This window comes from Asterias rubens, chromosome 16 (genome assembly GCF_902459465.1).
Source record: "Asterias rubens chromosome 16, eAstRub1.3, whole genome shotgun sequence".
In the NCBI taxonomy this organism is placed as follows: domain Eukaryota; kingdom Metazoa; phylum Echinodermata; class Asteroidea; order Forcipulatida; family Asteriidae; genus Asterias; species Asterias rubens.
Window position 1 is genome coordinate 3,792,859 of NC_047077.1, and position 18,613 is coordinate 3,811,471.

General features: G+C 39.9%; 1 protein-coding gene and 1 non-coding gene across 3 annotated transcripts; one reads left to right on the top strand and one right to left on the bottom strand.

Moving 5' to 3' along the window:
• Positions 1-1,021: 1,021 nt before the first annotated feature.
• On the top strand, positions 1,022-1,102 carry Trnas-cga. Its single transcript has one exon. It is a non-coding gene; the product is annotated as a tRNA-Ser (tRNA).
• A 3,781-nt stretch (positions 1,103-4,883) lies between these two features.
• Positions 4,884-18,612, bottom strand: LOC117300772 (mitochondrial folate transporter/carrier-like). 2 transcript variants are annotated; one of them, XM_033784561.1, is made up of 9 exons: positions 18,521-18,612; positions 16,967-17,126; positions 14,768-14,918; positions 13,924-14,009; positions 10,831-10,991; positions 9,064-9,180; positions 7,997-8,142; positions 6,928-7,086; positions 4,884-5,983 (listed from the first exon to the last, which is right to left on the bottom strand). In XM_033784561.1, the coding sequence occupies exons 2-8, from the start codon at positions 17,103-17,105 to the stop codon at positions 6,969-6,971; spliced, it is 918 nt and encodes a 305-aa protein (XP_033640452.1). In that variant the 5' UTR covers positions 17,106-17,126; positions 18,521-18,612; the 3' UTR covers positions 4,884-5,983; positions 6,928-6,968. The 2 variants fall into 2 exon arrangements, with proteins under 2 accessions (XP_033640452.1, XP_033640453.1); XM_033784562.1 differs by lacking the exon at positions 18,521-18,612 and adding an exon at positions 18,294-18,335.
• Position 18,613: the final 1 nt, after the last annotated feature.

Below are 18,613 nucleotides of genomic sequence, written 5' to 3' on the forward strand. Positions count from 1 at the left end.
AGTACGTAACTTAGCGACTGTCTCAGCGCGTCCGCGGTGGTCTTTGCACTGTGCACGGCCCTCAAACCAAAGCAAAGTGAGGCTCAAGCTGTGCCTATAGCCAAGGGAGGCTGAAGTTGGCCCACTCTAGCTGATACAGCTACTTCTTCTAATCAAATAATTTTAGGTTCAAAATAAAGGAATTTGCAGCTTATTTAGAACATTTTCATTTGATGTAATAAACAATGCAAAAGTGCATACGTGTACGCGCTATACGCACAGCTCTAAGCCAACGTGCTCATTTCATCAAACGTGCTCATTTCATCAAATATGGCGGTTGATGACTCTTAGTGGAATTCTATCTATATGAATACAGAAAATAGCATCCTTGTTGCATTACTTTGTGTGCTTTCAAATGCATAATAAAATGCTTCAGCTGAAGTATTTTATTATTTGAGTGAGACTTACTTCTTTCTCAGTCGGAAAACTAAATGTTTCTTCAGAGGGAGCCGTTAAAACACAGTGTTTCATACTATCAACTTTCCGCTGCTCGTTACCAAGAAAGTTTTATGCTAACAATTACTTTTGAGTAATTACCAATAGTGTCCACTGCCTTTAATATAATTTGATATATTGATCTATTAATGACTTCTTTTGCTAGGAGTTTAATTACAGCATACGATTAATTAATGTTGGATACCAAAACCAGGGTATGAAAACCAAGACCACGAAAGACACCGGTGTAGATTTCACAAAAATAGTCCTAACTTATTAGGCAAAGTCCTATATGAGTTATTAAAACTTACGGCTTGTAATAAGTTGGGACAAGCAACTCGCCCTAACCCACCATGACTGGCATGGTTTCAACTCTTTGTAACCCATTTTCGACCCTACTTTTGGCTTCAGACCAAAGTCACAAGAGTGATGTTGACTTATGTTACCATTGTAGCATTGATTGAAATGCGAATCGACTATACTCCTGTCAATGCCAAGAGATACTTGCAAGTAAGGTGATCATAGAAGTTACATGTATAGTAACCATGTCATGGTGGCCGAGTGGTTAAGGCGTTGGACTCGAAATCCAATGGGGTTTCCCGCGCAGGTTCGAATCCTGTCCACGACGGTAGTCTTTTTATTTATTCATCGCGTCTGAAGATTAAAGAGCTAATAAAGTTAAAATGTACAGTAACTCACGGCTGGGCGTTGTGGCGTGCGCCTGTAATCCAGTTACCTTGGAAGCCGGGGTTGGTTGGATCGCTTGAGCTCGGGAGCTCTGTGTGACCTTCGTCTATGACGATCGGGTGTCCACGTTAAGCTCGGCACCGATATGGTTAGCTCAGCGGAGGTTGGGCTAAACAGGTTGACTGAGGAGGGACGTACCGGCTCAGGGCGGAGACGCAGCAGGCAAAAGTCCCCGTGTGGAGCAGTAATGGGATTGCACTCGAGAATAGATGACGTCACACAGCCCAGACAATATGGCGAAACCCAATTCTTTTAATGATTCAAAACAAAAGTCAAATCTTGTTTTATACATTACAAATACAAGATAAATGGGGTATGCCTGATCAGTTTCATTTATTGTTTTATCGTCTTTAAATACGCGGATATGCCTAACAATGCAAGCAAGCCGCGTGAACTTGTCAATATATTCTAAAGTGTTTGGACTTGGGTCATAGATTATGAGCGAAGTTTTTACCAGTGTGGCTCCGTGATCATGACTAGATGTACGCCGCCGTTGTCACAGAGTTCGGTCACCCCGTACAACCCTAGTGTACTACACCAAAGGCCAGTTAACGAGAACACTAAACGATGATGGACCGCCTGGCCGAAGATGATTCTGGTGATTTAGAAATCTAACGGAGATACGTCACCAAAGCAAGAAGCACAGTCCGGAAAGATTGAAGAGAAACATTCCGAGCTAGTGGATGCCACTGTTGATCAAGACGACTTTGAGATGGAGGAAGATTGGATGGCAGAGTATGCGCGAAAACGAGTTGTATTGCTACTGTCGCAACCCCCCCCCCCAGGTCAACCAACCGTTTCCCCCTCTCCGGCTACGACTCCCCAATCAAGCCTGACACCCTGACCCGCTGTGAGCACCAGCACACTCGGGTAACGGGTATCCGCAATACGCAATCGCGCTAATTCGGCTTTTCGGGTGGCGCAGAAGTTAAGAATTTATTCCCCGGGCAGAGACAATGGAAAAGCGGCCTTCTTGGATCTTACGTCAACTCTGGAAATCGCATTTTGACGGTGCAAATCGACCAAGTTGAGCATCCTGAACAACTTTCCAGTGTGGAAATGGCAACAATTACAACTATTAGGTCCAAAAGTAACGTCATAATTTGAAAAAAAATAAAGTGACGGAGTTCAAATATGCACCGGCACACTCGGGTGGGGTTCCACAAAAAGTAATTGCGCAAATTCGGGGTGGCTCGAAAATTAAAAGTTTGTTCCCCGGGCAAGGAAAAGCGGCCATCTTGGATGTTATAGTCAACTCTTGAAATCGCGTTTTGACGGTGCAAATCGACCAAGTTGAGTATCTTGAACAAATTTCCTGTGTGGAGACATGCAAAATTCGCAAAAATTTGGGAAGTAGTATTTGAACTTTGGTGGAACATGATAAGGAAAAGTTTTCGGTAAAGTCTTTGTCTCGTCTGGTGTGGTTATTCTTTTTCTTAAAGTCTCTGAAATAACCGATTGATCTTGATGTGCGCCTTTTCTTCTCAGCTGACGTTTATTAAGGGAATAAAAGGGTAGCGACGAGTTCTTAAACGGCGGTTCGGGCCTTTTACCGCACTGCCACGGCACTGCAATGCTTTAAACGGCAGTTTAAGAACAAGTTACTACTCTTTTATTCCCATTCATAAATACCTTTTTGGTTAAAAGGCGTAATAAAGTAAGAAATTCTGTAAAACTTATACGTTTTCCGACGTCCTTGAGCTCTGTACGTGTGTTGCATTTGTGTTATGACTAAAACAGTTTTCAGATTTGCTTCGTTTAAAGAATGGGTAAAACCAAAATAAATATTCTATCCCCATGCAAATTTAACATCTAATATTCGCTGTACTCGCTGCTAAAATATAGGATTCGTACTGCCTCTAGCTACCGGGCAACCTCGGTAGTCTAATTGGTAGGACACTGCGCTCAAATTGCAGAGGTCGTGGTTTCAAATCCCACCCAAGTAGTATGCCGGTGATTTTGTTTACAGAACTCGGAAAAGTACTGAGTATACAGTGCTAACACATCAGTGTATATAGGTAAGACGGTACAAAAAAGGTCACTATTTTGCATGTGGTTTAACGCTGATAGTTTTGTCAAGTAGCAAATTTAATTTAACATAATTAACATTTAAAAATTACCATAATTAACATTTAAAAATTAACATAATCCGGGTGGCATAAAGATGAACAAATGTGTTTAATAAAATATTGTGTCAGTTTATATAATGACAGAAACATAAAAGGGTCACCTAGTTTAACGTTAAATGTTCAAGAGAAACAAATTGTCAAAATGGGCAAATTGCTATTGTCAAATTCATGTGACATTGCCGCACTGTGTTGCAAGTATGCGTGGTGCTCTTGTCAACCATTTTGAGACATGATAATCCAATATACATACAATCCATCCATACAATGTCCCCACAATAACTACTTGGGTAATACATGTTTATTTACGTTAAAGATGACTGAAAGTAGGATAAGTACAGAGTAAGGGATCACTTTCTGAATCAGTCAATTATTGACCACACAGTTTCTTATTTTAGTTGGGTTTAAAGGGAAGGTACACGTTTGGTAATTACTCATAACAAATATTAACTTAAAGACTTACTTGGTAACGAGCATTGGAGAGCTGTTGATAGTATAAAATATTGTGGAAAACGACTCCCTCTGAAGTAACGTATTTTTTGAGAGAGAGAGGTAATTTCTCACTGCTCACTAAAATAATAAAAGACTTCTAGCTAGAAGTGAAGTCTTTTATTATTATCTGAAAGCACACAAATTCGTCCAACAAGGGTGTTTTTTCTTTCATCATTTTCTCGCAACTTCGATGACCAATTGAGCCCAAATTTTCACAGGCTTGTTATTTTATGCTTATGATGGGATACACCAAGTGAGAAGACTGGTCTTTGACAATTACCTTCCCTTTAATGGGAGATCAACACATTATCTCCACAAAAAAAGTTCTGGTGTGCATTTGAAATCAGAGAGTGTTCCGAGTTTCTGGTGGCAATCATCCTTGTTTTTGTTTAAAGCCTCATATGGCATTGTGTTTTATTTGCTAAATCTTAGTGCATGTTTCTCGTACATTACAAATAACAAATGTTTTTGAGTGCAATGGTGTAAATATTTTTAATGAGTTGAAAGATCGAATGTTCTATTCAACGAGGCGAATGGAAATTCCATCTTTGAACGAATGCTAATATTCTTACTGTTGCAGGAATGAAAAACATTCATTATTTGTTTTTTAAAACATCCAAAGTAGATCTTTGTGATTTTGATTGGAGAATACAACTGTAATGTAGTATGTGCCGAGCAAACTGGGCCAATTTCATGGCTCTGCTTACCGTAAGCACTGAATCGACGCTTACCGTAAGCACTGAATCAACGCTTACCGTAAGCACTGAATCGACGCTTACCGTAAGCACTGAATCAACGCTTACCGTAAGCACTGAATCAACGCTTACCGTAAGCACTGAATCGACGCTTACCGTAAGCACTGAATCAACGCTTACGGTAAGCACTGAATCGACGCTTACCGTAAGCACTGAATCAACGTTTACCGTAAGCACTGAATCGACGCTTACCGTAAGCACTGAATCAACGCTTACCGTATGCACTGAATCGACGCTGAATCGACGCTTACCGTAAGCACTGAATCGACGCTTACCGTAAGCACTGAATCAACGCTTACCGTAAGCACTGAATCAACGCTTACCGTAAGCACTGAATCAACGCTTACCGTAAGCACTGAATCAACGCTTACCGTATGCACTGAATCGACGCTTACCGTAAGCACTGAATCAACGCTTACCGTAAGCACTGAATCGATGCTTACAGAAGCAACAAGTTCTGTGGTAAAAAGCAGAGCCATGAAACTGGGCCCTGTAAAGCCTAATGCTGCATGCATTATCAAGCACACGTGCACTTGCAATAGAACAAATCGGATGGAACGAAAAATGCACGGTGTATGACATAGCGTGCAATGGTATTGGTAATATTGGTAAGTTTATTTGCTATCACGTGACCGGACAATCCTCCAATCAAATGGCAAGGATCTGGTTGAGTGTTAAAAAAAGATTCATAATGAATGCAAATGAATAAGAAATCTAAAGAAACTTGGAGAAAAAAACAAAATCTTTTTAGGGAAAAAATAGGCCCACAAATTGTTGACTCATTCATCAAAATCATCATCATCACCATCATCATCATCATCATCATCAGTTGGCTGCACAGCAGTCTGACACAAGTTTTTCCCATTCTCTGTCTCGTTCTATTCTCTGAATCTCAAGCGGGGAGAGCAGAAAATCCGGAGAAACTGATCGTCTGATGTACTCAGGGTACAGCAGGCGCTGTGACCCTATTTGCGCCGGCCATGCGATGGGGAGTACAGATTGAATGGATAAATGGTGGCTAGATAAGTACCTTTTTTAGTCTTATGGATGTCACATTATTGATTGGGACAGAAGTGCGAAAAAGATCACTTTTACAATTCCGTTTTAAAATTGTAAATGAAATAAATCAAAATAAAGGAACGCTTATAATTATTTTTAAATCAAAACTTATAGCATGAAAATGATGGATAGTTTATTAGAAGTTTTAGAAAACTATTGGAATTTACTGCTTCTTGGAAGACTCACAAACTTTAAAATATTTGTTGGTCAAGTTCTGCCTTCTCTGTCACAACCTGAGTTTGGTTTGCCTTGGCTGATGGTGATAGTTAGCTTGGAGAATAACTTGACTTCCCACTATCTCCCCCTCCACTCATACTCAACAAGAAACACCTAAAAGGAAACAAAACCAATCAGAATAAAGTGACAGCGATTTTACATAAGGATTCAAAAAAAGACACGTTGATCTTAATAGACTTTTCTTGTTGAATTTTATATGCAGTATCAATAGATGGTGTTTGGAAAATTATTTCATAAGATTCAGTCAGTATTAGCTGTTTTGCTCTGCAGAAAATCAAAACAGGGATTTCTTAACGTTGAGAGCTGCATTATTTCACGAAAATGACAGATTTGTGAGGGATATATGAAGGCCAAAACCCACCGCAGAAAAATGAATGCTGCCATGGAATGTGAATCTTTTGAAATTAGTGGCTTCTTGCAGGTAAGATTTTAGTTATGAAGCTTTGAAAATTTTCCGCCCCAGAAATGGACCCTGATATCCAGGACGTCACTGTAGTATAATACCAAAGTGTAAGGCCGCCAGGGCTAGTCCTAGTATACAAATATTGACTGCTTCGCGTGCTATGGTTAAAACTACGACTCCTGAGGTGATCCCCGGAGCGTTCTATTTTCCCGAGGCGAATAGCGAGTATAATGTACACAACACTGAACACTTTAATAAGGAAGGTTTCTTGAATTGTCCTCAAGTCTATTTAGGCATCAATACAATCCCAATGGTTTTATATATGACCTACGCTCAATATGTATTACTTTCTTTAAAGCCATTCAATGGCATTGTTTTATGACTTGCTGTTGAGTGAAAATAAATAAACAAAAAACAAACGAACGAACGAACGAACGAACGAACGAACGAACGAACGAACGAACGAACGAACGAACGAACGAACGAACAAACGAACAAACAAACAAACAAACCCTCCCACGAACAAACAATGAACGAACAAAAGACCAACATACGAAAGAAAGAACGAAAGAACGAACGAACGAACAAACAAACAAACAAAGAGAAAGATAATTATTGTATAAATAATTGATACCTTTTGTCAAGTTGTTTCTTCACACAGAAAATATGAATCCATCATGGAACCAGGACTGAAGTTACTTTCTCATATACAACAAACGTGATGCAGCAAGCTGGAACTACTCGCAGTAGATTGGGAACCAAGCCTTTATAAAAACCAAGGAATCTTTCACGCCTTCAGAACAAAACAAATCCAAATCAATTTCATAATACAATATTGGTTTTCAATGGCATTAAGGTAACCTTTGAAGACCGTTTCATATTTTACAATAACTGTCTGAGATAACGTTCAGGACTTACAAACATGTGGTTCACTTTGGTTTATTATAAAAAACAACAATTACAAAGATGTCACAATGATCTCAAACACAGTAAAGACATCATATGTTGTAACATGAATCCATACAGTGCACAAAATATGGACATTTAGAAAAAGTGTTTCAAAGTGTGCCAAATAAACCCTAAAACAATAATTCAAACACATATAAGTTATCACATAAGTGCGAGTAGTAGAATCTGAAAAAATACAGCGCTTCTGTGTCCCATATCCAATGAGTCCGAAGGTCGTCTGCCTAATTGGATATGGGACGCAGACGTGCTTTATTTTTTTCGTATTCCACAAGCACACGTATTATAACAAATTTATCTTTCAGTCTCACGTGCAACGCACAAAGTTTAAAATGTCAGAACGTTATGTCATGACAAATGTAATTTTCGTATACAGAACGTGACACATTGAAACTCGCAATACGCAGTGTGCAATAAAAAAAACTGGAAGTAGGTTATAGGTTTTTATACCACCCTCCAGTTCGAGCATCTGATTGGTGGATTAGCGCGTACTGGAAGATAATGTATGTTGTTTATAATGTAACGGCCATTATAATTTGTAACATTACATAAGGTAAAAAAAAATACTAAAACAAAATTTCTGATAACATTTCTTGAATGAAGTCTTACCTAAATGTCTGTCGGATTGTGTCATTTACTGATTTCTGATAACATTTCTTGAATGAAGTCTTACCTAAATGTCTGTCGGATTGTGTCATATACTGATTTCTGATAACATTTCTTGAATGAAGTCTTACCTAAATGTCTGTCGGATTGTGTCATATACACCATCATAAGATTGATGTTGATCTTGTAATCGGGATCGTACAACTTGATATGGATATGTTGTTATTACAGCAAACATCTTAGATAGAGCAGCACATACAATGTACTCCAAAGAACCCTGTGAATATACAGAAGGTGAAGTATAGATGGATTACAATACGCGTCATCGACCGCCATCTTTGATGTATTAACAAGGGAAAAAAAACACACAAAATGCCCATGTGTCAACGCAATGGACCCTTCCCATGAAATATGCTAATTACATTCACGCATGCGTATAGACCCTGTTGGTTGGCAAACGCCATAGAGTTGTGCACTGAGCAGACGCGCAATCGCGTCTGCATCACGCAGCCATTAGTCGTGTGCAAAACAGCGCGATGTTCCCTCATTTTGCCAACCAAATGGTTAGTGCGCACGCGCTCTGTGCAATTTACATATTTCATGGGAAGGGTCTATTAAGCATGTTTTTGCAACATAATGCAGTAAACCATTTCCATTGATTTCGTTAACCACTTCTTTAGAAGATGTGTAAACAACATAATGTTCCAGTGAAATGAAAACTATGTTACTGAAAGCATGGGCAAACGTGGCACATAGCGAACAATGAGAAAAACCATGGCCCTGGCATAAGGGGCAAGCGTTTGGACAGCAGTCAAGTAAGATGGCGATCCAAGATGGTGCGGACAAAGATTCAAGATGGTGTCGAATCTGGTCCAACCTTGTCCCCAAGCAGGGTTACTAAATCGCAGGCAGATGGGCAGATTGCACAGTGTGAAGGGTAGAGGTTGACCCAAGCTTTAATTACATAGATGACAAGTAAACACTGAAAGACATGTACAACTTCTACGGGCATACAAATGGAAGTCGGATAAACCCGCTTCTGTATACACCTGGAAAGTTATTTTACAAACCTTTCAGGAATATCAAAGCCTTCCTACATTACATGACATAAGTCTATATTAGAGAATTGCTAAATTTTTATTTTCCTTTACATTTTCAGCTCAAACTGATTCAAAAGGTGAACTCAAACAATACTTACAAGTTTTTGGTTGCTCGTAGGATCTGATGAGAATGTACTTCGTATTTTTTTAAGCTCTTCGTAAGCCATAAACTGTAATGCACCATGTGACACACCAAACAGGCCAGGTACTAATCCCTTAAAAAAAAACCCATAATGAATTAATGACCAAAGGAATGTGACTGAAGTATTTCCTACATTAAAGGCACTGGACACGTTTGGTAATTGTCAAAGAACAGTCTTCTCACTTGGTGTATCCCACCATGCATAAAGTATTAAACCTGTGAAAGTTGGTCGGCGAAGTTGCGAGAGAATAATGGAAGAAAAAACACCCTTGTCGCACAAGTTGTGTGCTTTTAGATGCTTGAATTCGAGACCCAGCTGAGGTCTCGAATTCAATTCAAAATTTCAGTAATAAATGGCTTCTTTCTCAAAAAACTATAGTACTTCAGAGGGAGCCATTTCTCACAATGTTTTATACTTTCAACAGCTCTCCATTGCTTGTTACCAAGTAAGTTTTTATGCTAACAATTATTTTGAGTAATACACAAATATTACATGGTTTGAGGGCGACTGGTCGATATTAGCTCCCCATTTACCATACAGTGCGTGATTACTCCTGTGCTATAGAATTAGCAAAAATACCACCTGGCACGTGATGATGAAAGGACCAATGAGAATTTGACTCTCGGTCATGAATATATATGAGGTATAGTAATTACCAACAGTGTCCAGTGCCTTTAAACAACATTTGTAAGAAGTCATAACACACAAATATACATGGTGGCCCTGGCAAACTTTCACTTTCCTATTATACCACAGTGAATACTCCTAGATATGAGGGTCCATCTCTTGGACAAAATAATTTCAAAGCTTCATAAATAAAGTTGTCCTTCAAGAAGCTACTCATTTCACAAGATTCACATCCCATGGCAGCATACACTGGTAGGCAGTGCCAGTTTCTGATCAGCAGAAAGTGGGTTCGAATCCCCAGCCGTGACACTGTGTCCTTAAGCAAGACACTTAACCATTGCTTCGTCCTTCGGATGGGACGTAAAGCCGTTGGTCCCAGTAAAACTGTTGTGTAACGCATGTAAAAGATCCCAGTGCACAAAGAGAAGGCGTTCGCCCCGATGTTCCTGGCTTAGGCTGCTGTATGCGCCGTAGCACCTTGTAAACCCTTATCAGGTGCTAAATAATTGGGTCTCAAAATTCATCACTGCAATTACCTATCTTTCTGAAAGTTTGTATATACTCAGCGCCTTGAGTACCTTGTTTGGTAGATATATGCACTATATAAGACTTCGATATTATTATTATTTTGGACGCCATATAAACTGCCTTGTAAACCATCATTTTCATGAAATAATGCAGTTTTCAACAATAAAAATGTGAGTAGTTTGAGGAGGGGTCAGCTGTCTCACATAGATTTTTGAGATAGGAACAGTGCTGAATATTTATTGCCAAACTATAAACAGATTTTAAGGCTTTTTTTGAAAGCCCACTGTGTATTTCTCGGTTTTGTAGACATTACAATCTCCTTATTCCACTGAATAAAGACAATGGCAACTTACCTTTAAGCTTCTAACTTGGTGTATCTCAACATATGCATAAAATAACAAACCTGTGAAAAGTTGAACTCAATTGGTCATCAAAGTTGCGAGAGAATAATGAACGAAAAAACACCCTTATTTGATTAATCTTGGTTAAAGCTCTGCATCATGATAAGGAATAATTTCATTTGACTAAAAACCTATGAGCCATTTCCTAAGAAGATGATAAAGTTACCTTGTAAAGTCCACGTACACCTTCAAATTTGTATATCTTGGCCAGTGCATCCAACATGCCATTGTATTTACCAGTAGTATTTCTGCCAATTCCTTCATACTGCAAGCATAGACGAGTCTTGGTTACCCATATTGGGTTTGTTATAAGTAACGTCATCACACCTGCATACAAGAATAGTAACAAGAAAGTGTTTAAAGACACCGGACACCTTTGGTAATTGTCAAAGACCAGTCTCTTTACTTGGTGTATCTCAACATTTGCATAAAATAACAAACCTGTGAAAATATGAACTCAAATGGTCATTGAAGCTGCGAGATAATAACGGAAGAAAAAACACCTTTGTCACACAAATTTGTGTGCACTCAGATGCTTGATTTCGAGACCTCAAAATCTAATTCTGAGCTCTCAAAATCAAATTCAAATATTTTAGTGGAAAATGACTTCTTTCTCGAAAACTACGTTACTTCAGAGGGAGCGGTTTGTCACAAAATTTTATACTATCAACAGCTCTCCATTGTTTGTTACCAAGTAACTTTTTGAGTAATTACCAATAGTGTCCAGTGCCTTTAACAAAATAATACAAATGTTTCGTAGACAATCTGTATTTAATAATGGAAGAGCCCTTTTGCCACAGGAATACATTTCTGACCAGAAAATGTATTTACCACGAATGATGTTAAGGGGAGGGCAAATAGTTAGTGTTTGACTAACAAGGGAAAGGATTTGTGTAAATAGGTGGTTCTTGAATCACTGCAATGGAGCGTTAGAAGCCAGAGAAGGAAGGGGGACATTCAATGTTTAAGCCTGATTAATAAAAGCTTTGATTGGAAGTGGGTGCAAAACTCGCCAGACGCTGGGGAACCTACATGTTACCAAAAAGGTAGAGCAGGTCTAGAGTCTTGACCAGGGCTTTTGTGCATAACAGGGAGCGGAATGATTTACAGTCGATTCCCTGAGCAACGAGAGGTTCGGTGCTCTTTCGCCCCGATTACTAGGCCGTGGAACTCTATGGTGGAGGCACCAGTGATGGCTTTCAATTACTCCACACAGCTCCAGTATTTGGAAACACGCTCTGACCTGCCATCTTTGCGTTTTGTGAGCCACAACTCAATCTACGAGCATGTTGCAGATCTTCTTGTGTCTCACAATCTGCGCCATTGCACTTTGGGGCATAGGCCGGATAGGCAGGTCTCCCTCTCAACCTCTTAATATAGGCTTGCGTAGGGGGTAGTTGTTCGTGTGCAACTGTAGGGCCGTACAGTATTGGTGGGCCAGCAATTAACGGGTTACAATCCACTTATTACCATGGGCATCGTCCTTCCATTTGTCGTACACTGAGGGAGCTTCAGCCACTCTTTCACTGCCCCCACAGATTGTACTATCACCCCCGCTGTCTTTGACTCAAACACAGTCAGGATTTTAGTTTGGGAGTAAGACGGATCTCGCCCCTTTCGGGCTCTAGGGGACCTTCTCAAACAGCATCCATGCCAAAAGCATGTTTGACATTGACTCCAAGTTCATAGACCTCAAGTTGTTAACGGTGATACCGTCAGGACCCAGGGTGCTCCATGGATTAGAGACTCTGTTTCTGATTTGGTGAGGTCAGCAACTTGGGAGATCTTAATGCCACTCCAGTCCTCGAGCCCTGCAATCTCAGGAGTTTCCTCCAGTTTCTCTCTGTAGAATGTCTTTGACTTCCTTACGGTCGAGTTTGCATTTCTCGCAGGCCTAGTTATCCAAGAGCTCAGCTACAAGTATCCGCTTTTTGTACGTGTATAGGCTCTGAACGCATTAGTATTCACTTTTCCTTCCTGCAGGTGTTTGGGTTGGATTTGCTGTGTTCGCTCAACTGTACATCAACTGACCGCTTGCCAGGTTTCGCCCGTCCTAGTCACGGTTTCTTGGATACCTCAGAGAGACCTCAACAGGTTGCTCTCTGCCTCCATCTCCTGTCAAGCCGAGGGCTTGCCAGCTCGAGCTGCCTTGGCAATACATTTTCCCATTGAAGTCTCCGGATTTGGACCTACGAACTCAAGGGATGTCGCCCTATCCAGTGCCAATGTCAGTGTCGGCACCAGGGGGCGTGGGCCCTTTCCTTCCAGGCGGCTTTGATACCGGTTCTCCATTTCATTTCAGACAGCGGCCCTTATCGCTGATCTGCTTGCAATGACAATTGCAATGACAATTGAAAGGTATATGTTTAAATAAAGCCACTAGGGGATTGAGGAGATGACTTGATAAAAAGAGTGGTCCACTATACATCTCCCAGATCTTGCTTCACTAGCGATGATCATCAACCATGCCATTGCTGCCAGTCATTGTTGAAAACATCATGCTGTTGATACCAATAGTGCCTTTGCCATTCACTATGATGACTCAAAGATGTTGCTAACCCATGTTTCAACCGTAACCCTGGGTATAGTAGCCTTGTCCAAGGCTCTTTATGCAAGCACCGGCCTGCTGCTCTGAATTCATAAACTGCATAAATAACAGTACATAACAGAACTTGATACCATGGGGTCGAAGCATGGTTTTCAAGGTTGTTGTACCTCGTACAAACAAAGCCACGATTCGGCCTCGTTGTAACCTCGAAAAGCCATGCTTCGACCCCACGATATAAAGTACTGTTATGTATCGTGCGGTATACTATCTATGCAGTTCTTGAATTCAGAGAGGGCTGGTGCTTGCATAAAGAGCCTTGGACAAGGCTATGGGTATAGCGACCTCTATCAGACAAATGGGTTGAGATGGAGTTTCCTCCACAATTTATTACTAGGCATAAAAAAATACACTTTTTATTGCCCTTTTGGCTCAACAATTAAATTCGGAGGATCGGTTGGCCATTTAAAAAAAAATTATTTAACTATTTTTAAAAGATTATGTCAGGCAAGGAAAAAACACAGTATTTACTGCCGTCAGTGGACCCAAGTAAAATATGCATACTAAATGTCCGGTTTGTATGTTAACCAGCCCTGATGTTTTCACTTTCGCAAAAATTCTCTAAACACATACCACATTGTGATCACAATTTACACAACACATGCAGCCAACATCATTTCCAACTACATGCTCTTAGTCTTTGTTAATTGTTACCCGACTCAGCAGCTGCTGTCATGTGATTGACCGGTCCAAGAGTTCCTGTACGCCCATCCTCCATATAGGCCTTTATGGCATTGTAACTGTCAACAAACCATAAGAACATCAAAACCTGTGTATTATCGAACTTTGAAAACCTATGAAAAGCACCTTCTTGTTTAAATAAAAAAAAGGAAGTTAGATTTGATGTCAAATAAAATAAAAACACAAGAAAACAAATAATAAACGAAAAAATTACCCAACAAAAAAACAGAAACCAACAAAAACAAACTTTTTGTTTTTTACAAACCAATAACAAAAGGGTAGCAACGAGTTCTTAAATAAGGGAATAAAAGGGTAGCTAGTTCTTAAACGGCCGTTTAAAACCGGCAGGGTCGATGCTGTGTGATAAAGGCCGTCGCCTTCGGCTCGGTTGCATCGTCATGCCTGAGACAGTTTCAGGATCCATTCGTGCGCGTATAGTCTTGGTGCAAGACGTTCTCATTTTCCTTTCACACACAGTGCGGCCAACTCACCGACAGCACCCGCATCGCCGCTAACAAGAAATGTCTTGCACCAAGACTAGCACATAGTATAAAAAAAAACCGGTTACATGTATAAACAGAGCTCCAGCTGGTCAATATCAACCATTTAAACACCCCCACGTGACGCGCTGTCCACCAATAGGAACAGCGAAACTGTCTGAGGTATTTGTAAATACACTTTACAGAGCCTTTGTGCTTGTGCACAGATACAAAACGTGCTATAAATGATGGCAATATCTGAGAACAATGTGGTCATGAATATACTCTGAGTAACCAAAATAATAAAGGCCCATTTAAAATGTATAAAGTTGACTTACAAGAAGAAGTAGAACCCCCACGACGCTCCAGCTCCCCATATATTAGGTGTGACTCCCTGATACAGTCCTCGCCAGCCATTTTGTCGGATGATACTTTGGAATGCATCATATATGCTTTGATACCTTGGACGCCCTACGTTCCCATCATTTACTTTAAAACAAATTTCAAACAAAAATTTAATCTATTGTCTATTTCAAAAATAAGAAATCAATTAGGAAACATTAATGTGTACACATTAAACAGCTCACAAGATCTTACTCATTCATTGTATGTAATTTCCTGATCACAACTTTAAATTTCTTTTTAAAAACAAACCACAACAATCCCCTTGGTATTTGTCAAAGACTAGCCTTCACAGTTGGTGTATCTCAACATATGCATAAAATAACAAACCTGTGAAAATTTGAGCTCAATCGGTCATCAAAGTTGCGAGATAATAATGAAAGAAGAAAACACCCTTGTCACATGAAGTTGTGTGCGTTTAGATGGTTGATTTCGAGACCTCAAGTTCTAAACTCGAGGTCTCGAAATCAAATTCGTGGAAAATTACTTCTTTCTCCAAAACTATGGCACTTCAGAGGGAGCTGTTTCTCACAATGTTTTATACCACCAACCTCTCCCCATTACTTGTCACCAAGAAAGGTTTTATGCTTATAATTATTTTGAGTAATTACCAAAAGTGTCCACTGCCTTTAAATGGTTACATGTGGTCAAGTATGATATAATCAAAATGCCCAGATACAAAGCCATTTTGTTCTGACTTCAGAGGGCCATTCCATGCAGTTAAGCATTTTATAACTATTTTATCTGTAACACTAGGTTCACCTTCCAAACTATTAGGAACCAATCCATTCAGCCAGTTCCTTTTTGAAATAAAACAACTTGGATAGTTTTTACTGGAAGAGGCTAAGAGGTTGCAGATTTTAATATAATTTCTTGGAAAGGTTTTCAGGGTAAGTAAGTTGTGTATTATTTATGGCAAGTGTAGCTGGCACTTGGACTAGTGTTCTGTGAACCCAAATACTTTTTTGTACACACGGTGCTCCGTAGGTGTTTAGCATTCCAAGGAATGTAATAATAATAATAATAATAATAATAATAATAATAATAGTTTGGGGAGCTAATTATCCTTTCTCACAGCTAAGAGCTGAATTGCAAATGGATTTTGGATAACGATTTCACTAAAACTTTGCGATGAGTATACTCATCGTAAAGATTGAATTAGCGATGACAATCTTGCGATGACTTGTTAGTTGCCACAAAGTAAAAGTTCATTGCAAATTTATGATACATTGCGCCATTTTGTGCTGAGTTATTAGTGGTATATGTCTGGACGTTTAGTTGGTGCGTTACTTAGAGTAATTGGAGCAGACATTTACAGTTGTCAGAAACAAAAACCGTCATTTTCATAATAGATTTTACAAGTTGTAAAATAGTCATCAATCGTCGATGGATTTGAGGTTTGCGATCTCATCACAAGTTTGTTAGCGATGATATGATCGCAAATATGGACATTAGTGAAATCGACCCCTGGATGAAGTAACAACTGTTCAATCAACCTCAGTGACAGGAATAAGTTTTCCCCCATTAAAGAGTAAAGAGGGAAATTATTGTTTTTTTTCTCATGAACGTACAAAGACAAGAGGGATTAGGGAGTGTGTGTTATATGATAAGAAGAGAATGGGTTAAAAAGCTTTGTCATTGTTGGTCTAGCCAGTTCTAGTGTCAGGACCGCCTATGTATTAACACATTCACCAACAATTCTTGAATAATAAGTTTGGATTCACACACAGCTGATAGGCGCAATGACGTCTATTGCACATTTTCTGCTATTTTGTTGGATAGCAGATTTACTCACAAGTCCTTGTCACAAATTTTAGCCAACAAAACGTTTGGTAATTGACTTGAGAGTACTGCTGGTTGTTGCGTGTGTACTTTGGTTCGCTTAGCTTCCCTGGGTCGACCCCGCGGTGCTCACTCGTCTGAGCCCCTGACAAGAGCTACATGTAAACGAACCATCACTCACCCTCTCATATTGACGACACGCACCTTGGGCCAGCCCCAAGTGACCCACTCCACAAGCAGGACACTTGGGGCTGACGCGGGTGAGCCCCTGGAATGACGTCAAAGCTGTTTGAACGTACCAGGGGGAGACCGGGTCGACCAAGGGAAGCTAATCAAACACACCCATTGTTTACCTTGAAATCTGACTTTGATGAGATCCAATGGATGAAGCACAAGTGTTGATAGAATACCCCCACTGATTCCTGCTAGAAGATGCTCATACTTGAGTTGAGTCCACACAGTAAACACACTTTTTCCAACGTCAGCTGCCATACTTTGTTCAGAACTTCATCACTGTATACGTTTTAAAGACAATTTAAGACAAAGTGTTAAATTTCAACCTGAAAGTTCAAACATCTATAAAGTTAAAAAATGTATACCCCCTTCACACATAGACGCCGCTTCTACTACGATGGAAAAGTGGCAGAGAGAGTGGTCAATCGTAGACCAAGCGTGGGCCAAACGTGGGAGGATCTCCATAGGCGTGGTTTGGTCAGGGTAGGATCTCCCAGGTCTGGAAGCTGCATTCTCTCCCCACACTTATTATGAACATGTTCAAAATAAGCGTAGACGGGTTGTAGAAAACAATGAGCTGGAAAAAGTCATGAACGCCATTATCGCACAAGCAGTGTGGTAGCATCTTGGTGAGATCGCAGCACTGTCGGCAACCAGTTCGAAGTAGAAAACTACTAGATCGGCATCAATCTAGGTGTAATCGTATGACAGCGAGTCAGCAACAGTGTTGAGGTAGAAGCAGTACTTTTGTACAAAATAAATATGCATTGAAATGAAATCTCGTGACCCAGAGGGCCGATCGATCTCAAACTTCTACAGGTTTGTCAGTATATGTAATGGTGGATTACATAAAGTGCTTACACTGCCAGCAACTTTTTTGCTAGCAAAACCAATTCTGTAATGTTCCTTTTAAAACAATTTAGCTAAATCTTGCGATCAATCAAGTGACTAAAAATAATTTACAATGCATATACACACAAAGAATGAAGATGGTAGTTCTGTATTATTTGTGGAAATGTGTTTGTCAGTTTGTTTGAGGAAATAATGTGAGTTGAATTGAATTGCTCCATCCATGATTGAATTGAATAAGACTCACCAGTGCTCACTGGGGCACTAAATTCTTTTTTTCAAAATTTTGACATTATCGGTCATCTATCTTACTAGATGGCGAGATGACCGATACTCCTAGAACTATTGCGGTTTCGTCCGCTATCGTTTTCTGGGGGACGATAGCGGACGAAACCGAAAGAGCTCTAGGACTATGAGTAGTAGGAGAAGATGACTGATAATGTCAAACTTTCGAAAAAAGCTAGCGCCCCAGTTACTCAACTGGGTCTAGACTCTAGAAATAGAATTGAATTGAATTTAGTTCAGTATCCAGACTTAGCTTAATTGGTTGAATGAATAGCACTCTAGACTAAAAACTTAATAAAGCTTTAAAAATACCCAAATCTCAGACAAACGTGTCAAATTTCATAATAATGTGTGTGTGTGCGAACATATGTCCGGCATTTACAAAGTTTGTAGGCGTAACCTCCCGCCCCAACATCTATCAAAGTATTGATTGGGTGGGCGTTTACAATCTTATTGTGGAGCCAGATAACACAGGCCAAACAAATACAGCGAATTAAGGACAATGGATTTATTTTTACCACGCACGAATAAAAACTCACACTCTAGTCACGACTTGCAGTCGTACTCCCATCAGCTGATCAGCAACAGTCGCACGCTTGCTGAAATGGGCGCCGCCATGTTTTTGTGAACTT

Bases quoted from the DNA above. Each gene is read 5' to 3' on its own strand.
- LOC117300772 (XM_033784561.1), bottom strand. From the start codon at position 17,105: ATGGCAGCTGACGTTGGAAAAAGTGTGTTTACTGTGTGGACTCAACTC. The intron at 10,992-13,923 runs GTAACAATTAAC...TCTTGTATGCAG, and splicing joins GACAGCAGCTGCTGAGTCGG to GTGTGATGACGTTACTTATA. The intron at 9,181-10,830 runs GTAACTTTATCA...TTTTTTTTTAAG, and splicing joins GTGTACGTGGACTTTACAAG to GGATTAGTACCTGGCCTGTT.